General features: G+C 52.0%; 2 protein-coding genes across 4 annotated transcripts in view; both read left to right on the forward strand.

The window, feature by feature from the left end:
* Positions 1 to 1950: 1950 nt before the first annotated feature.
* LOC120403849 (anoctamin-9-like) overlaps positions 1951 to 18293 on the forward strand; it is a 35230-nt gene continuing 18887 nt past the window's right edge. For 2 of the 3 annotated variants that reach the window (XM_039535674.1, XM_039535676.1), the window contains exons 1-7: positions 1951 to 2087; positions 10860 to 10925; positions 11351 to 11443; positions 13594 to 13736; positions 14192 to 14241; positions 16136 to 16194; positions 16471 to 16550. In XM_039535674.1, the coding sequence (XP_039391608.1) occupies positions 2082 to 2087; positions 10860 to 10925; positions 11351 to 11443; positions 13594 to 13736; positions 14192 to 14241; positions 16136 to 16194; positions 16471 to 16550 (497 nt within the window). In that variant the 5' untranslated portion in view covers positions 1951 to 2081. The remainder of the gene's footprint in view (positions 2088 to 10859; positions 10926 to 11350; positions 11444 to 13593; positions 13737 to 14191; positions 14242 to 16135; positions 16195 to 16470; positions 16551 to 18293) is intronic. The other variant, XM_039535675.1, reaches the window with a different exon arrangement.
* Positions 9799 to 18293, forward strand: part of LOC120403848 (anoctamin-9-like) — a 106559-nt gene continuing 98064 nt past the window's right edge. Inside the window, exon 1 of the mRNA XM_039535665.1 lies at positions 9799 to 9937. The gene's annotated coding sequence lies outside the window, so the exon portion shown is untranslated. The remainder of the gene's footprint in view (positions 9938 to 18293) is intronic.

Here is an 18293-nt window from a genome sequence, read left to right on the forward strand (position 1 = left end):
GAGACAGAGGGTCCAACCCAATTCCCTCTAAGGACAATGGAAAGACTCCCTTTAGGAGTTGGATTAGACCTTGAAAGAGCATGGGTGAAAATGGGGAAGACCTATAGACTGTGAGCTCATTGGGGCAGGGACCTTCCTTTAGTTCTGTGTTTGTGCAGTGCCTGGCACAATGGGGTCCTGGTCCATGACACTGCAGAACAAATACATAACAAAATACCAATACACCTCTACCTTGCTATAACGCTGTCCTCAGGAGCCAAGAAATCTTACTGCGTTATAGGTGAAACCGCCTTATATCGAACTTGCTTTGAGTCACCTGAGTGTGCAGCCCCCCCCCCAGCCCCCGGAGCACTGCTTTACCGCATTATATCCGAATTCGTGTTATATCAGGGTAGAGGTGTACTAATACATAATCTGCAGGCACAGAAAGAAAGGCCAGGGTAAGGGGTGAGATGGAGGGAAAGAACAGGGAAGTCCGAACCATTATTACCTGTTAGAGAAACGTGTGAGTCTGGAGAAGAGAAGACTGAGAGGGGGCATAACAGTTTTCAAGTACAGGAAAGGTTGTTACAAGGAGGAGGGAGAAAAATTGTTCTTAACCTCTGAGGATAGGACAAGAAGCAATGGGCTTAAATTGCAGCAAGGGCAGTTTAGATCAGACATTAGGAAAAACTTCCTAACTGTCAGGGTGGTTAGGCACTGGAATAAATTGCCTAGGGAGGTTGTGGAGTCTCCATCATTGGAGGTTTTTAAGAACAGGTTGGACAAACACTCGTCAGGGACAGTCTTTCTAGGTAATACTAGTCCTGTCTTGAGTGCTGGGGACTGAACCAGGTCACCTATCGAGGTCCCTTCCAGTCCTACACTTCTCTGATTCCCTGAATGAGGGAAAACAGCCGCTGAAAACCCAGAGGAAGAGCTACAGCAAGGCCTAGGGAAAGAAGGAAGCAGGGGAAGAGCACAGGGCGGGCGACAGAGGAAAGGAGGAAGCCAAGGGCTGGGGCCTAGGAGGCTTAAGGCAGAATGGTAGCTACTAATCCAATCCAAGAGGAACAAAACGGGACAAGCTGGAATGGAGGGGATGAGGGCAGGGGCAGCTCTAGACATTTCGCTGCCCCAAGCACGGCAGCATGCCGCGGGAGGCGCTCTGCCGGTCGCCGGTCCCGCAGCTCCGGTGGACCTCCCGCAGGTGTGCCTGCGGAGGGTCTGCTGGTCCCGCAGCTTCGGTGGACCTCCTGTAGGACCTCCACCGGAGCCGCGGGACCAGCGGACCCTCCGCAGACATGCTGCCAAAGGCTGACTGCCTGCCTGCCGCCCTCCTGGCGACTGGCAGAGCGCCCCCCCCCCGCGGCATGCCACCCCAAGCACGCGCTTGGCATGCTGGGAACGGGAGCCGCCCCTGGATGAGGGCCGCGCTCCTCTGGCCAGTGCCAACCTTTCATGACAGCGGGGCCAACCTTCAGCTAGCCTGGCCACTGACTGGGTGCCCAACTTGAGAGGCATGGGGGAAATCCTGGCCCCATGGAAATCAATGGCAAAACGCTCCTTGACCTCAGCTGGACTAGGGTTTGACGCCTGGAGTCAGGTTCTCCCAAGGGCTGAGCCCTGCCTGCTGCCGCTGAAGTCGGGGTGGGGGGCGCTGGGTGCTCAGCACCCAGGAAAATCAGCCCCCCCCTCCACAAGACACCAGGCTCCCCCCCCCGAAAGTGATGGGTGGGACCGTGAGCACCCGCTCCCTAGGGCAGCCACACGCGGCTGGCCAGCGGCGGCAGGGCTTTGCCACTACCCATCCTCACGCCCCCGGCAGGCGCGGGAGAGGACAGATCCCTTCCTGCCTCACACCGCGCCGCGCCGCGCCGCGCCGCGGGAGGCTGCGTCCCCGCACGGAAGGAGGGAGAGCCTGGCGCCGCTGCGGAGCGAAGCCCCTGGGAAACCGCTGAGAAAGAGAAAGAGAAAGGGAAACCGAGCACAGCCCGCTGTTCCCTCCCGCAGCCCGGGCTCCGCGATCTGCCTCGTGATCCGCACAGCCCCGGCCCCGATCTCGGGAGAGGGGAGACTGGTTCTGCTCCGGGCTCTCCACGATGGAGGTAAGACCGCTCGGCGCCTGTTGTTCAAAGTCTCTGGATCTTGCAAAGTCCGATCCGATTCTCAATCCAGCTTCAGACCCCCCCCCGCCCGTCCCCGGAGCAACGCGATCCGCTCTGGGAACGCATCCCGCAAACGGAGTTCCCCTTTCCGGCACTCCCCGGCATGGCAGTTTCACGGTTTCCCAGGGCATCTGCCCAGAGCTGTGGGGAGATCTAAATCCCCAACGGTGCCGACTGCCGAGCAGTTTTGCTTACAGACTCCGCTTACGTTCAAATGATGTGGACTTCGGTTTGCTGGGGGGAGGGGGAATCAAAGAAAGAAAGGCGGGATGGGAAGCAACCATTGGCCTCTAGAGAAATACATTTTATTGAAACTTGGGTTCAGATCTTCAGTGCAGGGCTCTGCTGAGTTCTGTGGAGAGTCGCCCATTTACATCAGCGGAGGATCTGGCCTTTGAGCTTTTATGAACCTGCTGAAACACACTAAGGTGAGGGGGAAAGGCCCACTTAGCTAAAAGGAGGAGTTAGATGTTTTGTTTCTGTAGAAAGAAAAAGAAAGAAAGATCAGGCATTTTCCTTAGTCCAAAACAACTCTTGGAATCTCCCAAGAAGACTGGAATGAATGGGAAATATACAAATGGATTATGTGTCAATTCAACTGAAGTTTCCTCAGAGTTTGGAATTTCTTGAGGCTGAGTGAAGGTGGTGTGGTGATAAGCTGTTGGTTGCAAATGATTCTTAAAGATCAGAGACATTAATTTTCATTGTGACATTCGGGTACCAAAACAGCCGTAAACCATCCTGAATGTAAAGAAAAAAAATAAATGGGACCTAATAATCCTACAGACTTCACTCACGTGAATATCCCTTATCAGTGTAGTGTGAGCAGTCCCATGGGCCTACACACAGGAGCTCTGTGGCCTATAGCAAGGTGATGGGGCCTGCTGAGCATCCTCTGAAGGCCCGTGGTAGATGTGCTAGAGATAATGGAGATGTGGTACATGTGAAAGGGGGATGCCTGCTAGCCTATGTGTGAGAGTTCAGCCTTGGAGGAGAATATTTCAGGATTCTGCGAATGGGGCTTGTGCAGGTTAAACCTAACAGTGAGGTAGGGGGATTACATATTTCCTCACCTTCTCCCAGGTCCTGGAGCTGATCAGCTGCTCTTCCAATCTGGGTAGAGCTTTACCAAATTCAGGGTTAATTTTGGTCAATGTCACAGTCATGGGATTTCATGATTCCAGCTATTTAAATCTGGAATATCACAGTGTTGTAATTGTAGGGGTCCTGACCAAAAAAGGAGTATAGTTTTTTTTTTTGGCAGTACTTTTACCCTTACTTCTGTGCTGCTGCAGTCAGAGGTGCTGCCTTCAGAGCTGGGCAGTCGGAGAGCGGTGGCTGCTGGCCGGGAGCCCAGCTCTGAAGGCAGAGCTGCTGCCAGCAGCAGCGCAGAAGTAAGGATGGCGAGGTATGGTATTGCCACCCTTGCTTTTGCGCTGCTCTTGATGGGGCGCTGCCTTCAGAGCTGCGTACCCGGCCAACAGCCACTGCCCTCCAGCTGCCCAGCTCTGAAGGCAGCGCAGAAGTAAAGGTGGCAATACTGTGACCCCCCCTAAAATAATCTTGCAACCCCCCTGCAGCTCCCTTTTGGGTCAAGACCCCCAGTTTGAGAAACGCTGGTCTCCCCTGTGAAATCTGTATAGTGTATGGTAAAAGCACACAAAAGGCCAGATTTCACGGGAGGAGACCAGATTTCACAGTGTCTGACACGTTTTTTCATGGCTGTGAATTTGTTAGGGCCCTAAATATGGGGCAGGGAAGAGACACGATAGCTTCTGTTAAAGGGAAGAATTAGGGCTGACGTTTTACACAGATCTTAGCCAATTCAGAGTTATGATTGCCACAGCCACCCTAATCCTACGTCCTCGACTGCACATAGGGCCAAATCCTGGGTCCCTCTCTGGAACAGCTCCGCCCCCAGAGCAAGCATTCCTCCCATATCCATATCTGGCCATTCCCAGCCCATCTGTTCTGGTTGGCAATGAGGCTGGAGTTAGCCCAATAGGGCACATAGTATTTTATTTGCTATTTATTGATTATTTCTAGACTGACTAACTTTAGCAGGAAACTGATGCCTGGGGCATTTCCCACTCTAAGCTGTTTGTTAGGCCTCAGAAACATGGGTCTGAGCTAACTGGGAGTGTAAATGACCTGGAGACGTTCTCTGGTGTCGTTCTGTTAATGTAAAACTGTTCTCTGAGCCATGGGATGCCACAATTCAGGTGCGACTCTGGAAAAGCAGATGCACAGCAGCTGATCAGGAACCAGGGCTGCGGGGATAGATTAGGCTGTCCCACTGAAATAGCCTTCAGGCAGCTCAGGAGAGGGCCAGTGGAAGAAAGGCAGCCAGAAGGAGGGTGGGGCAAGAGGCAGGGGTGGCTCCAGGCACCAGCACACGAAGCACATGCCTGGGGCGGCAAGCCACAGGGGGCGCTCTGCCGGTTGCCATGAGGGCGGCAGGCAGGTTGCCTTCGGCAGCATGCCTGCAGAGGGTCCACTGGTCCCGCAGCTTCGGCGGACCTCCCGCAGGCGTACCGCCAAATCTGTGGGACCAGGAACCTCCCACAGGCATGCCGCCGAAGGCAGCCTGCCTGCTGTGCTTGGGGTGGCAAAATACCTAGAGCCGCCCCTGGCAAGAGAGAATCAGAGAGGGAAGCCTGAGCAAAGGAAGTGAGACAGAGGGGCGGCTACACTAGCCTTTTCCACTTAACATTGCTCACCATTCCTGTCCCTGCTAGAGCTGCACCAGTGGCAGAAATGTAGAGCACCACTGTAGACAGGCCACAGCTGTTTTCTATTATCTAACCCTGCTCAGAGCATATCTAGACACATGGTGGCCAGCACACCTGTAGCGACCAGCTCCTCATCTGTGCAGCCACTGATGCAGGTGAAACGTTGGTCCGCACAGTGGGGTATCTTAGCAGAATATGTCTCACAGAGATAAGGCTGAGAGGGAACCAGAGAGGGTGAGCCTTAGAGAGGCAGCAGACCAGATGCATCAGGGCACCCTCAGATGGTGTGAAGACACTGTGCTCCTATGCCCCCCTTCTCTCTTGTCTGGTGCAGGGGTTGTGGCTGAGGGTATGGCTACACTGGCGATTTGCAGCGCTGGAAAGCCTCCACCAGCGCTGCAATTAGTAAGTGGCCACACCTGCAGGGCACTTCCAGCGCTGCAACTCCCTGGCTGCAGCGCTGGCCGAACACCCCTCTCGGCATGGGGAATAAGGATTCCAGCGCTGGTGCTGCAGCGCTGGTCATCAAGTGTGGCCACACACCAGCGCTGTGATTGGCCTCCAGGGAATAAGGTGTATCCCAGAATGCCTGTTCAGCCACTCTGCTCATCAGGTCAGACTCTACTTCCCTGGCCTCAGGTGACCCGCCCTTTAAATGCCCCGGGAATTTTAAAAATCCCCTTCCTGTTTGCTCAGCCAGGTATGGAATGCAATCAGTGAATCTTTACAGGTGACCATGCCTCCACGTGGCAAACGAGCCCCAGCATGGAGCAATGGCGAGCTGATGGACCTCATCAGTGTTTGGGGGGAGGAATCTGTGCAGGCACAGCTGCGCTCTAGCCGTAAGAATTATGATACCTTTGCCCAGGTATCGAGAGCCATGATGGAAAGGGGCCATGAGCGTGACGCGGTGCAGTGCAGGGTAAAAATAAAGGAGCTGCGGAGTGCCTATTGCAAAGCACGCGAGGGAAACCGCAGATCCGGCGCTGCCCCCACGACCTGCCGGTTTTACAATGAGATGGATGCGATTTATGGGGGTGACCCCTCTGTAAATCCAAGGACCACAATGGACAGTTCAGAGCCGGTAGAGGAGGGGGAGGGGGAGGCAGACAGTGAGGCTACTGTGGTGGGGGAAGCCAGCCCGGAGGAGGCATGCAGTCAGGAGCTCTTCTCAAGCCAGGAGGAAGCTAGCCAGTCGCAGCCCCTGGAACTTGCTGCAGAAGAATCACAGGAGCAGGTCCCAGGTAAGCAGCTTTTTATTGCAATGCAAAGGTTTTGGGAGAGGAGGGGGATGGTATGGCTGCATGCCTGCATGCCTAGACATGGAATATCCCATTGATGTGGTCTATCACGTCGCAGTAATCTGCCTCTGTAATCTCTTCAAAAGTTTCTGCAAGAGCATAGGCAATTCGCGTGACCAAGTTTAAAGGGAGAGCCATTGTGGTCCCTGTCCCATTCAGGCTAACGCGTCCGCGCCACTGTTCCAGGAGGGGTGGGGGAACCATGCTTGCACAGAGGCACGCTGCATACGGACCCGGGCGGAATCCGCATTGTTGTAGGAGACCCTCCCTTGCTTCTTTGGTAACCCGCAGAAGGGAGATATCTTCCAGTATTAACTCCTGTGGGAAATGGAGGGAGTGTTTCAGTGCTGGTTTCCCCAACTGCATAGCGCGGCAGGCAGTAACCCCAGGGTTAACAAAGCCCCGAAACAGGCAGCCTAGCCATGAAGCAAGAAGCACCCTGCTCGAGCACACCGCGGAAGGCAACCCCAGGGTTAATTCCTGAGGGAGATGGAGGTGCTGCATTTAACAAATCAGCAGCGCCCTGCTCGAGCACACCGCGGAAGGCAACCCCAGGGTTAATTCCTGAGGGAGATGGAGGTGCTGCATTTAACAAATCAGCAGCGCCCTGCTCGAGCACACCGCGGAAGGCAACCCCAGGGTTAATTCCTGAGGGAGATGGAGGTGCTGCATTTAACAAATCAGCAGCGCCCTGCTCGAGCACACCGCGGAAGGCAACCCCACGGTTAATTCCTGAGGGAGAAAACCCCAGGGTTAATTACCATTACCATTTCTGGGAGGCTGTGAATTCTCTAGCAGTTGCTGAAATGTGTGAGGAATGCTTGTGAGACTTTAAAATAACTTCAGATTATACACAATGGAAGCTCTCTTAAAATGTATTATTTGCTGCATTTTTACAGTGACCTTGAGTAGTCCTGGGCCAGTCTTATCAGTGACTGAAAGAAAGCTGCAAAACCTGAGGAGGAAACCTAACAAGAGCAAAGAAGAACTGTTGAAGTCAGTAATGAACCAGTGTGCAACAGAGAATAAAAATGCACAGGAATGGAGAGAAAAGATGCATCACTGGAGGCAAACAGAAAGCAGGAGAAAGGCGTTGACGCTGAAGAAAACCACGAGGCAGCTTATAAACCTCATTGCGCCAAACAGACTGTATGCAGTCAATGGTAGCAATGCAGGCAGAGCACTACCGTGCCAAACCCCAACCTCCCAAACCTCTTTCCCTATGCACCAATGTCAGCTCCAAGTCCCGTTCCCCAGCATCCAGGTTCTTACCTACACCATCACCAGCTGCCCCGACACCTGTACGGTCACCTATGAGCCCAGAGAACTACGACCCTTACCCTCTGCACTCAACCCCATCACCATGCAACAGTACAATCCTGAGGTGCACAGCACTCCTGGCAGTACATATGCAAAACCATGAATGTACAGTTCAACAACCAACCCCTGCCCGTGTACTTCCTTTTTTGAAATAAATGATTTCTTTGATTATGAATCAGTTTTTATTATTGCATAAAGTGAAAGATAACAAACCCCAATGAAAACACAGGTAACAAACATCAAGGAAAACACAGCCACTTAAAAGCACTGTAACCAGTGCACGCTACTCCTGGTCAAGGCAAAAACATTACTGTTGGCTTTCAGCCTCAAATTTCTCCTCAAGGCATCCCTAATCCTTGTTGCACTGTGGTGGGCGTCTCTAGTAGCCCTGCTGTCTGGCTGTGCAAATTCAGCCTCCAGGAGTTGCACCTCGTTGGTCCATGCCTGGCTGAATGCTTCACCCTTCCCTTCACAAATATTATGGAGGGTACAGCACGCGGATAGAACCGCAGGGATGCTGCTTTCCCCCAAATCTAGCTTCCCATACAAACATCTCCAGCGAGCCTTTAAACGGCCAAAAGCACACTCCACAGTCATTCGGCATCGGCTCAGCCTGTAGTTGAAACGGTCCTGGCTCCTGTTCAGCTTCCCTGTATATGGTTTCATGAGCCAAGGCATTAATGGGTAAGCGGGGTCCCCAAGGATCACAATGGGCATTTCAACATCCTTTACTGTTATCTTTCGGTCTGGGAAAATGTACCTTCCTGCATCTTCCTGAACAGGCCACTGTTCCGAAGATGCGTGCATCATGCACTTTTCCAGGCCAGCCTGTGTAAATATCAATGAAACGCCCACGGTGATCCACAAGCGCCTGGAGAACCATAGAGAAATACCCCTTGCGATTAATGTACTCGTAGGCTAGGTGGGGTGGTGCCAGAATAGGAATATGCGTCCCATCTATTGCCCCTCCACAGTTAGGGAAACCCATTTCTGAAAAGCCATCCACAATGTCCTGCACGTTCCCCACAGTCACGGTTCTCCTCAGCAGGATGCGATTAATGGCCCTGCAAACTTGCATCAACACGATTCCAACGGTCGACTTTCCCACCCCAAACTGGTTCCCGACAGACCGGTAGCTGTCTGGAGTTGCCAGCTTCCAGATTGCAATAGCCACCCGCTTTTCCACCGTCAGGGCAGCTCTCAATCTTGTGTCCTTGCGCCGCAGAGTGGGGGCGAGCTCAGCACACAGTCCCATGAAAGTGGCTTTTCTCATACGAAAGTTCTGCAGCCACTGCTCGTCATCCCAGACTTCCATGACAATGTGATCCCACCACTCACTGCTTGTCTCACGAGCCCAAAAGCGGCGTTCCACGGTGCTGAGCATTTCCGTTACCGCCACAAGCATTTTCATGTCACCCGCTTTAGGAAAATCCATATCATCATCGGACTCCTCACTGTCACTTTGGAGCTGAAGGAGGAATAGCTCAACTGCCAAACGTGATGTGCTGGCGACAGTCAGCAGCAAATTCCTCAGCAGCTCAGGCTCCATTTCACAGCGTGCTGAACTGACAATGGCAAGAAACGTGGACGGCGAAAAGACTGCTGGGAAGTGAAGCGATGCACCACGGGGCGTTGGAACAGGAAGCGGAATGACCCACACACTTCCTTCCCCTTCCCACAATACTCAGCGCCAAAACGGCGCCAAAACGGGATGAGGTGCTCTGTGGGATAGCTGCCCACAATGCACCTCTCAGTACAGCGCTGGAAATGCTGCCAATGTGGCCACACTGCAGCGCTGGTAGCTGTCAGTGTGGCCACACTGCAGCGCTGGCCCTGCACAGCTGGACAACCAGCGCTGCAAACTACCAGCGCTGCAAACCGTAAGTGTAGCCATACCCTCAGTCTCTAGCACTAGGCACCTTGCCCTGAAACTAACCCTCTCCACCCCCATGGCATTATAGTATATGAGAATACTTAACCTCTGTGCAGTGCTTTGCACTTCAAAAGCTCAGTGCAACCACTAACTCATCCTCAGAACACTCCAGTGATGTGGGAAAATATTACTGTCACGCCAGCTGAGATGGAAATGTGCAGTGACTTCCTCAAGGCCAGTTGACAGTCAGTGACAGAGAGTTAGTGTTCAGAAGCCTCTATCTCCCAACTACCACACATGCTGCAGGCCAATTAAAGCCAGCCTCTAAGGTCAATTATATCCTCAATCACACCTGTACAACCTGATTGTCTTCAGATTCTGCCCCCAGCAACACCTGTCCAGCCCTCTTGCTTCCAAGGGTTTTTCTTGCACACGAGGAAAGTGGCAAGCAATTCTCTTGATGATACACAAGCAGGAAGAGAATCCAGCTCACTTCTCTCTCTTAGCTTTGCCAGCTGTGCAGGGCTAACTGAAGGAAGAAGCAGTCATAACTGAAGCCAGCAGGTACGAATGAAATATACAGAGAAAGCAGATCTGCTGACCTTTCTTACACAAACAGTTTTGGAGAAGTGAACTTTAAGCAGCGTGACTAATCATTTGAAAATGCATGCGCAAAGGTGAACCTTAATCCACTTCTGCCTGCTTAAACAATCTGCATCCCTTATCCCTGCTTTCTCTTCTCCAGGTCAGCCAACAAGTAACCAGAAGCAAAGCCAGAAAAATGTAAATAGATCTTTTCCCTCCCTCTCTGCTTCCTTCCTATGTAGTTTAATTGGATCCCATGTGTTCAGATAGCACCTCAGTGCAATCAATCAGCTCCTCGGTCTCTCCTCCTGATCCTTTTTTCCTGCAGTTCAATCACATGTCTCTCAGATGGGGCTTCCTGCCACCTTGTTTATACTTCCTGCCATATCTCTGAAATACTTCCCAGCTAGAATTTTCTCTGGAGCTGCAGTTTGGATGCATGATTTGTTTTCCATTTTCTGCCCTAACCTAGTGTGTAGTGTAGCTGGGTGCTCTTAAACAGCTTCTCTCTTCCACTTCCTGTGGTGGCTGCTTTCCAGAAGCAGTTGGGTAAATCTTTGTGTAGTCTGCAAAGTCCTTGGGGATGAAAGACTCTGTACCTTGGTAAGAGTTCTTATTATTTCTGTGCTTAACAGAAAAGGGGGACCTCTCTAAGCTATAATATGGTGTGAAATCCTGGGCACCTGCTCTTCCCAACTGGAACTGGTTCCCCTTCTCATTTAAGAACTTCCCCCCATTACTTAAAGCAGGAGGATGCAGGTTCTGACCCAGGAGACCTTAATTATGGGCCTATTTCCTGCATTCCCAGAGTGTGGGTTAGGACACTAGGTACGTGTGTGAGATGATGCCATCCCATGGAATGTTCCATGCCCTCTCCTTTTTCATTCTCTCCCTCTCGCAGCAGGATGAAATTGAGCTAAGAAAAAATTGCTCCCGGAAGTCAGAAGAGACGAAGCCCTTGGTCCCGGTGAGTTACGATCCTCCTGTCCAGTGCTGCCGCAGCCCTTACATTCAAGCTATGGTGTGAGCGCACCACAGCCCCACGTGACATCAAATTGCAGATCCACACCACAGTCTGACTGCCTCTCCCTCCCTGTTCAACTAGTGCTGCAAAAGTCCCCAGGGCATCCTCTCCAGCCCACTGGGAGACACTCCCCATCCTGAGCTCCCCGCTCTGACTTTGTGGACAGAGTAACCAGTTCTCCCAGCAACAATGGGAGCCCCCCGCCCCAAGCCCTCACCCTTTTCCCCCTGGGAAGGCATCCTAGGGGCCCTCCAAGACTGGCCTGATGAGATAGAGTCCAGTCTCTGCACACACACAGGAAGCTGTAAGGATATCCCTTGCAATGCCACCGCCAGCTGATTTCATTGGGCTGTTTCCTTTGGCCACAGGACTTCATCCTAGTATGTGACAAACACGAGTCTGACGTTGATAAGAGGAAGGAATTCTTGGACAAGTTGGAAGAGAAAGGATTTATCATCGAGGTGAGATTAACTAGGGGTGGGCAGGTCCCTGACTACACAGGATCACTGACTGAGCTGGATGACTCCACCCTTAGTGCTCTGAGCGATTGTGTCACAGAACCTGGAAAAGTTCTGTTAGATCTTAGGGAGTTGGCTCTGTGAGCTCAGGGGAAATAGCCTGCACGAAAACTGACAAAAGCTTCCCCTCCCCTCTTGCCCTCGGGCCGGCCAGGTCATGGTTCCTCCCCCAGCCCCTTTTTTAAGAAATCAGAAGAAATCCCATCCTGATATCACAGTCCAAGATCCTGACTGTTTGTGTCATAAAACATAATCAGCCTGTTCGGAGCAGCAGGTGCAGATGTTAGGCACCGCCTAAAATGATTTCCAGACAGATGGTGTGCAACTTTAGTGTGATCACCTGCCCTTGGAAGCCTAGACAGCACTGCCCCCTGCTCCCCCTGGAAGCTGAGCCACCTTCTGGGTTTATAGCTTTACAGATGGTAGGCCAGAGCTTCAGCTGATGTAAGTCACCACAGTTCCACTGTAATCAACACAGTTGCATTGACTTATACCAGCTGAGGATATGGTCTGTAGTCAGGCAGTTCCAGGGTTCCTCACCATCCACACCATGGGACACCACTAGATGTTTCCTCCTAGAAGTGACAATCCAGGGTTCCTTCTCCACCGCTCTAAGGTGCTTGGGTGCTCATTCCCATCAAACGTACGTGGGGCTTGGTTCTCTACACAAAGCAAGACCTTGCTTTTGTGCTCTTTAGTGCATGAGCCCATTCTCCACCTCCTCCATACCAGGAGGGCTAGTTCAGACCCATTCCAGGAGCAGCAACGGTTGAGGGCATAAGGAAGGCCAATACCAGCTGTAAAGAATTCTGTACCTGGTTTTCTCAGCCACTTGTAGCCTCCCTGCTCATTCAAGACTGAGCTTTCCCTCCAGCGAATTCTAATGCTGCCCTGCAGGGACCACCTTCTCCGGGGATGAGGGCAATCTAACCTCCTTGATCATTCAGTCCTGGGCTTTCACCCTGCCCCCAAACCTTTTTCATCAGTGGAACCTCTGACCCTGTTCTGAATGGACCCCTCTCTCCTGGAGTGAGAAGGGTTACTGATGAGGTGTGTTTATATGGGAGGTCAGTCTAGATGATTTAGGGGTCCCCGCTGGCCTTAAAATCTGTTTGTCCAAGCGACACAGATCTCTTCCTGCCCTCAGAGGCAACACCAACCCTTTCCTGGCTGTATTACTTCTTTGTCTGGCCCTATCAAGATACCAAGTCCCTTTGTCTACACCAGCGGCTCTCAAACTGTGTCCCAGGGCCGAAGCTGAAGCCCAAGCCCCCTGCCTGGGCCAAAGCTGACTGCCTGGGGCTGAAGCCCTTGGGCTCAGACTTCAGTCCCCCCCTCCTGGGGTCGTGTCATAATTTTTGTTGTTAGAAGGGGGTCGTGGTACAATGAAGTTTGAGAACCCCTTAAAAGGCTACAGCTGTGCCGCTGTAGCGCTTCAATGCAGACACTCTACGGCGATGGGAGGGGTCTCCCATCACGCTAGTTTTCCATCTCCCTGAGAGGCTGTTGCTATGTTGATGGAAGAATTCTTGCATTGACCTGGTGCTGTCTACATGGGGGTTAGGTTGGTATAACCACGTCCCTCAGGAGGGTAGATTTTTTCACACCCCTGGAAAACGTAGCAATGCTGATGTAACTTTTCCATGTAGCCCAGGCCTAAGGAATTACTGGTGATGAGAACGGGGCAGGAAGCACTCTGGGAAGGAGAGAGAGGGTGTTGAAGAGGGGCTGGCATGTGGAGAGCACAAGCACTTTTAGCTGAGGAGGAGAGAACCTTCTCGCCCAGGGGAAGGGAAGTGTGGTGGGAGGAGAGCAGCGGGAGAGAAAGAGGACCAAAGTGAGGGAGAAGAGTTAATGGAGCAGAATGACAGGGTCCTGAAGAGGATGAGACTTTCTGCACCATTCTCTGTGTAGAAGTGGGACAGCTCTGCTGCCTCTTGGTTCTCTGTTTGGCAGTGGTTTGCTCTGCAGCTGAGCCTTCTCTAGATCTCCCACCGTCCTGCCTGCAGAGCAGCTCTTTGCCAACGGTCCAATCCCGTTGGATACTTGCTTCATCTGCATGTCTCTCTAATTTCTCTTCTCTCTGATCCTAGACCCAGGACATCAAGGACAAGAAACTATTCTATGGGGTCCGTGCCCCAAGTGAAATCTTCCAAAATTACCAGTGTCCGCTGAAGAACTCAGACAGCGGGTTGCAGAATCACCAAACGAAGAAGGATGTGCCCATCACCACCAGGTGAGCATTTCCTTGATCTCAAAGACATCAGGGTGCAAGGTACTTCATGCTAATGCCTGTGATGGATCGTGCACGCTAGGGTGAGACTTGCCTGTTAGCTGGATCACAGGCCCCCTTCCCTGGTTCCCCATGAGGAATTACTTTGCCGTGCTTTGTATCCTTACTAGAAAACCATTTAAAATCAGGAAGTGATGCTGAGCTCCTGTCCTCGTGCATCTTGCCCCCCTGGCCTGGTCTCCACCAATTCCCCACAACTGAACCTTATCCCCATTCCCTCTTCTAGCCCTGGTCCTTGCTTCCATACCTGTCCAGATCTCTTAACACATTTCTTAATCTCTGGATCCCGGGTCTAGCCTTTATCTCCCATTGCCCTGGTGGTCCCAGGCCATTTTTCTGGCCCATGCTGACCCTTCAGTGTTTAATTCTTCCTAATCCCTGATTGTTTGGGGTTTCAGGATACGTATCGTCAACTTTATCCTGCAGAACCCGAAGATTTCTCCTGAAGGTAAGGAAACGTTTCCTCCCTTCTAGTTGCTCTTGCCGTTCCCATGTGCACAGTCACAAATACACATCCCAAGCAGAGGCAGATGTACAATGAAACACACAGTGCCCTGGCACAGGGACCCCCAATTACAGGGGGCCTCAGCCTCAGGGCTGAGCCATCCAGCACCCCCTGCAGGCAGGGCTGGCTCCAGGCACCAGTAAAGGAAGCAGGTGCTTGGGGTGGTCAATGGAAAAGAGTGGCACATCCAGGTCTTCGGCGGCAATTCGGCAGCGGGTCCCTCAGTCCCTCTCAGAGCAAAGAACCAGCCGCTGAATTGCCGCTGAAGAATGCAGTGGTGCGGTAGGGCTGCCACCAAATTGCCACCGATCAAGGCTTTTTTTTTTTCCCCCCTGCTTTGCCGCTTGGGGCGGCAAAAAAGCTGGAGCTGGCCCTGCCTGCAGGGGGGACTGCTGTGGGGGCAGAAGCTGTGGGGGAGAGCAGGGAGGGAGCCGTTTAAGAGCTGTGCTGGAGGTGTGGCGTGCGGTGCGTTCTCCCAGCTGGTGAGCTGGGCTGCTGGTGGCCCCGTGCACCACAGCAGGCAGCCAAGTGAGGCATCCAGGTGAGGGGTTGGCTGGGGGCGTGCTTTAGGGAGGCGGGCACGCCTGTCCTCCTGCCCTGCTCCTCTGGATGCTGGGTAGCGCAGGTGCAATCCGTGGCATGCACTGCTGCTGGCGGCTCCTGGAAAAAGGCCAGGGAAGGGAGTGGCAGGCCAGGGGTCTCATAGACTCATAGACTTTAAGGTCATAAGGGACAATTATGATCATCTAGTCTGACCTCCTGCACAATGCAGGCCACAGAATCCCACCCATCCACTTCTATAACGAACCCCTAGCCTATGTCTGAGTTATCGAAGTCCCCAAATTGCGGTTTGAAGACCTCAAGCTGCAGAGAATCCTCCAAAAAGTGACCCGTGCCCCATGCTGCATAGGAAGGCGAAAAACCTCCAGGGCCTCTGCCAATCTGCCCTGGAGGAAAATTCCCTGCACCCCAACCTCCATCCCTCTCCTGCACCCTAACTCCCTCCCAGACCCCACACCCCAACCCTGAGCCTCCTTCCACATCCTAACTCCTGGCCAGACCCCGCACTCCAGTGGTTTTTTTACTTTATAAAATGCTCTTATCCAAAGCACTTTACAGTAGTTAGCTAATGATACAAACAATATTTAGAAAGATCATTAAGTGGTCTGCCGAGACCCTTATCAATTTTCAAGTGATCTGTGGGGGGAAAAAAAAGTTGGTTTTGTAGTCTAATCAAGGTACCGAACTTTATTTTCATTTACTTCCTATTACTAATAATATAGGAGGAGGATGAAGAAAAAAAGAATGAAAAATGGCGGGGGTGGGGAGATAAGAGAGAATGTTCTTTTTTCTTGGCTGGGTCCCAGGGGGAGCCCCCAAAAATGAAGCTGAGCACAGGGCCCCACTAACTCTAAATCTGCCACTGATCCCAAGTGCAACTCACATGGACATGTGCATTCCTAGCCTTGCACATGGGCATGCTCGAACTCGTGCACAGCCTCATGCGTACCCCAGCGTGTACAGAAACTGCGAGAGACTCGTGGGTACAGCAGGACCAGCGCCTCTGCTGAGGTTGCCATCAGCGTCGCTCTGTGCGCTGACCATTGGGGGATGTTCTACGTGTTGTTTGTCTGCAATGGGCAGAGTCTGACTGTTGCCAATTTCTTTTCAACACCAAAGCAGAGCTCTGAACTCCAGTTCTCTCCAGGTGTCACCTACAGCCTTTTCTCTTAATGCGGGGGTTTGGGTCATAGGGTCAGCTTGGGTTCTACTAGGTGCCGGGGAGGCTTGTGCCTGCCTGTCACGGTTAACTTTCCTGTTCCTGTTTTGCTGCTAGAGACGCTCCAAAAGCTGATAAAGGCGAAGGTCTTTGAGGCAGCATTCCCACTGCACGAGGTGAGGAATCGGAGGGTGCCTCGGTGCTGAGAGAGTATGTATGCGCAGGAGACCACGTGTGTGGATTGCAGATGCAGGAGAGGAAGTGGGTTGTAGGGGAGGAGTGGCTGGGAAGACAGAGGAATAGGTCGTGGCCCTAAAGATCCTTTGGCTGAGGATGTGGTGGCATGTGTCTGGAAAAAGCCCTAACTAATATCTTAGTAAGGGTATGGGGGTGAGGGAGGGTTGGCAGTTGATATATCTCTCTGTGCCTGATCTGAATGCTGTTCTTTCTAGCAAGGGCTGAGAAAAGACCTGAAGGAGAATTGGGCCCAATGGAGAAAGATACTGAAGCAACAGCCAATCGAGGATATCAGGTAACCCACGCCAAGGGATGGACAATGAGACAGCGCAAGACCACCATGTAAAATACCCATCCAGAATAACTTCATTACATGTAACTCTGAGCACCCAGCTCCTTCTGTGGGGGAGTTCTACCCAGGGGTGAAAGTAAGATACAAGACTTACCAGTATGGGGGCCTGGTGCCTCAGATGGAAGGGGCAGGGCTGGGGGTCAGCCTCCCCCAGCCACCCCTCCCATGCTACCTGGGGCCTCCAGCTGCTTCCACAGCAGCGCTTTAACATCGGCTGTGTATGGGCTGGTACCGGCGGCCACTTCTTACGGGGACGCTGTTCTAGCCCGTACTGTCCCACTTTCACCTCTGGTTCTACCTAGTCCTCCATATGACTCCAAGTTCAAACCAGAGCTGGACAAACTTGGTTTGCCTAACTGTGAACACACTTGACTTGTGGGTTAAGGGGCATAGAATTGTTACACTAGATTAGACTCGTGGTCCGTCTAGTATCCTATCTCTGACAGCCGCTGGCACCAGCTGCATCAGGGGAAGATGCAGCAATTCTGCAGAAGGTAATTATGGGATAACCTGCCCCCAGGGAATGTGCCTTTTAACCCTCCACACCCTTCCCTCAGACAGAGAATGGCTCATACCATGAACCAAGAGGGGCTATATCCCTTTCAAAACCCTTGGAGTTTTTAATCCTTACAATTTGTAACTCTGGATATCCTTATCTATAAAACTGTCCAGCTCTTTTTCAATCCTGCTAAGCTCCTGGCCCCAGTTGTATCCAGTGGCAATGAGTGTCTCATGCTAACTCTGCATTGTTTAAAAAAGCATTTCCTTTAACCACGTTTTAAGTTGCCAAATTGCACTTTGAATAGCCCCTTATTCTTGTATTGTGAGAGCAACTCCTGACCTGCCTTCTTTAGGCCATTCGAGTGTACAAAATAATGATTGTCTCGTTTTAGTGGTCACCTTGCTAAGATAAAGAATCCCAGTCTTTTCAGTTTCTCCAGGAGAGGTTATTTTTTCCCCATGCCCCTAAATCATTCTCCCTGACCATCTCTGAACCCCTCTGAATCTACTTTCTCTCTGGAGATGGGGTGACCAGTACTGAACACAGCGCTCCAGATTAGGGTGACCAGATGTTCCGATTTTATAGGGACAGTCCCGATATTTGGGGCTTTTTCTTCTATAAGTGCCTATTACACCCCCCCGCATACCAATTTTTCACATTTGCTATCTGGTCACCCTACTCCAGATGGAGCTGCACCATTAGCTTTATATGTAGGTATTCGCCTTTCTGTGTTAGTCTCAGGTTTGTTTACTCTGGCTACAGCTGCACCTCACACAGATCTTCACTGATCTGTCCTGGATCTCTTTCCTGTGTTACAGACTTACTGAGAACCCATGAATGAGCAGCTCAAATCTGTCCCTCCAGCGTATCAGTACTGTATTTAATCAGCTGCCATCAGCTTGCTCATTTGCTTAGCTTGGTTACTTCCTCCCTACATTTTCTCTGGCCCTGACTAACCTGAGTGTTCAGCATTGTGTTCTCAGGAGACGTTTGGCCCCTCACTGTTCACCCCCCCCTTCCAGATCACTAACACCTATATCATCAAGGCAGGGGTGGGTCATGCAGTGACCTAAGGAGAAGCAAGAGGACGGGACTGACAGATCTTTGGGGACAGCATCCCCCATCCTGAGGTCTCAGGGCATTTGGCTGACACTGGATATTGTCACTGCAAATCTGGGGCTAGA

This window comes from Mauremys reevesii, linkage group 4 (genome assembly GCF_016161935.1).
Source record: "Mauremys reevesii isolate NIE-2019 linkage group 4, ASM1616193v1, whole genome shotgun sequence".
NCBI classification, from domain to species: domain Eukaryota; kingdom Metazoa; phylum Chordata; order Testudines; family Geoemydidae; genus Mauremys; species Mauremys reevesii.